The sequence below is a fragment of the Trypanosoma equiperdum genome, assembly GCF_001457755.1.
Source record: "Trypanosoma equiperdum strain OVI genome assembly, contig: ctg_625, whole genome shotgun sequence".
Classification (NCBI taxonomy): Eukaryota; Euglenozoa; class Kinetoplastea; order Trypanosomatida; family Trypanosomatidae; genus Trypanosoma; species Trypanosoma equiperdum.
This window is the reverse complement of record NW_027124560.1, coordinates 1-4,022: the sequence shown is the minus strand read 5'-3', so window position 1 is coordinate 4,022 and position 4,022 is coordinate 1. Positions and strand designations below refer to the sequence as shown.

The 4,022-nt window shown below is 42.1% G+C and overlaps 1 protein-coding gene across 1 annotated transcript; it reads left to right on the top strand.

The window, feature by feature from the left end:
• Positions 1–96: 96 nt before the first annotated feature.
• On the top strand, positions 97–939 carry TEOVI_000284100 (CRAL/TRIO domain containing protein, putative; the record flags this gene model as incomplete). Its single annotated transcript, XM_067225847.1, has 1 exon — positions 97–939. One exon carries the CDS (start codon positions 97–99, stop codon positions 937–939), a length of 843 nt encoding a protein of 280 aa, XP_067081948.1.
• Between the last annotated feature and the right edge of the window lie 3,083 nt (positions 940–4,022).

The following is a 4,022-nucleotide window of genomic DNA, read 5'->3' as shown; positions in this document are numbered from 1 at the left end:
AAAAAAAAAAAAAAAGAAAACTGGTTCATTTTTTTACTCCAATTGCTGCATCGTTATCTTTTTCTTTCCGATAGAAAAAAAACAAAAGAACCCAAAATGACTTCCTCTTCTTTTCTAGAGGAACTTGGCCCCGTAGCGGTTTCCCATCGGAATGAGTTGGAGGAGGTGAAGCGTCAGTTGGGTATTGAAAGGAATGAATTGGACTGTTGGATTTATGCTTTTCTGGAGAACAAAAAGTTTGATATCAAAGAAACTGTGGCAAAATTGCAGCGGCGCTTTGCAATGGAAGTGAGTGAAATGGCCAAATATGAAGTAACGGAAAGCATGCGCTCGTCTCTTCGTTCCGGCATTATTCAAGCAATTGGGGAGGATAAATGTGGTCGTACCGTATTTTACGTCACAGTCAGTAGAGATACAAGTTCAGAAGGTACTCGTGAAGAGAAGAAACGGACATTTGACTTGATAGTGAGTTATGGAACACGGTTACGAGCGGATAACAAACGGTGCCAAATGGTACTGCTCGTGAATTATGAGAACGCAAGTATGTTAAGTAACGTGGACATGTCGCTTCAGATGGATGTTGCGACGCGCGTGTCCAAATTTTTTCCAGGATGCATCAGTAAAGTCCTGCTGTGCAATATGGGCTCAATTTTGTGTACGTTTATGAAGCCGGTGTTGGGAACCATGCCGGCTTCTTTTTCCGATACCATTTCGTTATTTTCTTCAAATGATGTGACTAATGGTTCGTTACTTGAATATATCGACAAGAGCGTCCTTCCCGTACAACTTGGCGGGACAAACGACTGTGATGATCAGGTGCATTGGGACCGTTACGCGGATATTATTGAGAATTATTACCGTGATATGAGGATCGCTATTGTGGAGCGAGGGCTAAAGGTGAAGGATTGGGAGTTGGAGTGCCTTTCTGCTAATGAATAAATAAATGTTGTAATGAAGGTAAATATAAATGTAATGTGTTCCATTCGCTTCTCATAGGAGGAAGAGAGAAATGGTGATATTTTTGTGTTTCTTTTCTTTTGTTTCATGAATGTGCGTAACATTTCATTTATGCAAGGGACATTTCACGCCGACTTCTCCTCGTGTGCCACACACACACACACACACTTGTTTTTTATACACGCGTATCCCCGTGCGTTTAGTTGTGTCCATCTTTTTTTTTTTTTATCTTGCTCCAAAAGTATTTTTATACTCCATGCGTGTGTGTCTGCATTTGTCCTTGTTTTTGTTTTTATTGTTATTTGAGTGTGCATGTTATTGAAGACCGCATGCATCCACTTTTCATGCTCCTGCAGCACATATTTTGTGTTAGCCCTTCTGTAATATTAATAATTACGCATATTGCGTCAAAAAGGGAGCCGATTTGTTTGGTGCATTCTTTTTTTTTTGTATTTATTCATTTTTGTGCGGTTGTAGAGGCTCACTTCTGTGCAAAGGAAATTTAAAAGATGGAGGAAGTTAGTCTTTTTTTCTGTATTTCTAGTTCCACTGTTTTTGCGGTTCCATTCAACAAGAAGAGGAAAATTAAAGAAAAGATACGCCCACCTTCTACATGCAGGTATTTAAATTTTTTTCATTTTTCTTTCTTTTTGTTTTGCTGTTTTTTTTCTTTTTATCCCCTCTCTCTTTTCTTTTTTTTTTTCTGGCGATTAATTTTCATGCAATTTACATGCAGTTTTTGACAATTTTTTTTTGTTGTTATGTTTTTGTTACATGTTCTTTCCTTTACTTTTTTTTTTCCATCATTTGCTTTTGGAATGCAGCGTCTTTACCACCTGCACTGCGGGGCAGATGGTTTGAAACGCTGGAAGCGAAGGAGGACAAAAACAAAACAAAACAAAACAAAACGACAAAACTCACCCACATAAACGGTTGGCTTGTTAAAATTTTATTTATAATTTTAAGTGGGTATCGAAATATGTTTCGTTATGAATAGTTCATCAACAACCATTTATTACGAGTGATTGTATTGCCGCAGGGCCTTCATCATCGCCATTTTACTAATTGTCTTTCTTCCCCCCCATTTTTTTTTTAAAAGAAAAAGTTTTTAAAAAAATTTTCTTGTAGTTGCATGTGTGTTTGCATTTGTGTTGTTTCCCACTCCTTTTCGTTGCTTTTACATGAAGTTTTTAGTCATATCACTTGTTATTTGGGGAAATTGGGAGAGAGGTACAAAAGGCAAATGGGAATATATGAGGCGTGTACGTTTTTGTGTTTATATTATAATTGTAATAATGATAATAATTGTTGTTGTTGTTGTTCTTGTTGCGCGGTGAAACCTCATCAGATATATAATGGAGGGACGGTAAAGATTGGCAGGTGCGAGTAAGTGGTAAATGCAGGGCGAGAGGAAAATAAAAATATATTTAAAAAAAAATGATTCGGAAGGTGCATGTGTAAATAGCCTCGTTTTTAGTCATTCGCTATTACTGCTCTGAAAACGGGGGTGGACTTCTCCCACTCGTCACCAGCTGTGTTTTTTATATATAATTTACTAACAATTGAATTTGTTTCGTCGTTTATTGTTTCATCTTCTCTTTTAATTTTTGTTACTTGTGCCTCAAATATCGTGTTTTAGTGACTTTGCTCTACATTTAGAAGCGTTGGGGGAGGAAAGTAATACGGCAGGCAACGACGTGTTGCCACGAAAGCTTCTAAGAGGAAAAAAAGAAGGTGTGTAGGCAAAAAAAAAAAAGAAAAGAGTGTGTGTGTGAGGGAAGTGCCTTGCGCTAAGTAAGTGACTCAAAGGGGCTTTACACTGAAAAGCGCGTTAACTTTCACGCCCATATGCAGAAAAGTATACAAGATGAAGTGCGGTTTAGTTCTTCACCCCGGGTCTTAAGGTCAGCTAGTCGTGACACCCATAAGGAAATGGAGGAACTTCCTAATGCATCGTCACCTCTTCTTATGCGGCGTGTGGCATCGTTAGACGCACTTCCACCTCGACCTTCCTCGCGTCATCCCCGCAGTGAAGGCGATAGCGTTCCATCAGTGCTGAATCCCAACCGACAGCTGGAGGATTTATCGCGTGATACGCAGCTACTCAATGCATATGGTGGTTCAGACAGCATGCCCGGTATTAATAAGATACCCGTGAAGTCATTTCAACAACATCTGCAGGGAAGGCAATTCCACTTCGCAAAGCATCGGCTTCCTCAACTCAGTAATGTTCAATCAGCTCGGAGTGTTTCGACACCTGCGCGAAAGGGACGACAGTCACCGCGGTGTCGTTACAATGCACTTCCAGCTTTATCTTCAAGCCCACCTCGCACACGTCGTGGCGCTTCGTTTGCACGCCCATATCCCAACAAACCGGGGACGCCGCAGTCCTCTCGTGCTCCCCCCAGACGAGCCTCAGCACGGCCCATTGCATCTCCTTCTTCTCCATTGGCTGCACCGCTACATCGCGCAGATTCCGTCATCCCTGCAGCAGTTGCTGAAGATTCCTCAGCAGACGGTAAACAATCTGCGGTGGCGCGAACACGTGGCGGTCGCATACGCGTTGTTGTGCGTAAGCGGCCGTTGCCTCCGGATGAAGAGGGCTGTGATTGTGTTTCTATGGACCCACCTAATGTGAAGGTTGCGGTGCGGAAGCAGCGTGTGGACCTTACGGAGTATGCGGATGTGAATGACTTTACCTTTGATGACGCTTTCGGTGAGGATAAACACAATGAACATGTGTTCAATTCGTGTTGTAAGGAACTCCTAGAGACAACATTGCAAGGTGGTAGTGCCTCATGTTTCGCATATGGCCAAACAGGAAGTGGCAAAACGCATACAATGCTTGGTAACAGCGGAGAGCGTGGCCTTTATATATTAGCCGCCGCCGCTATTTTTAGTTCGTTAGAGAAGGATCAGGAGGTGTATGCCTCGCTCTATGAAATTTACTGTAACTCGCTGTTTGACTTGCTCAACAATCGCTCGCCCGTCGTGGTCCGTGAGGATCATAACCGTCGCATGCAGATAACCGGCCTTACGTGGCATGCCGTTACGTCGGCTGAGGA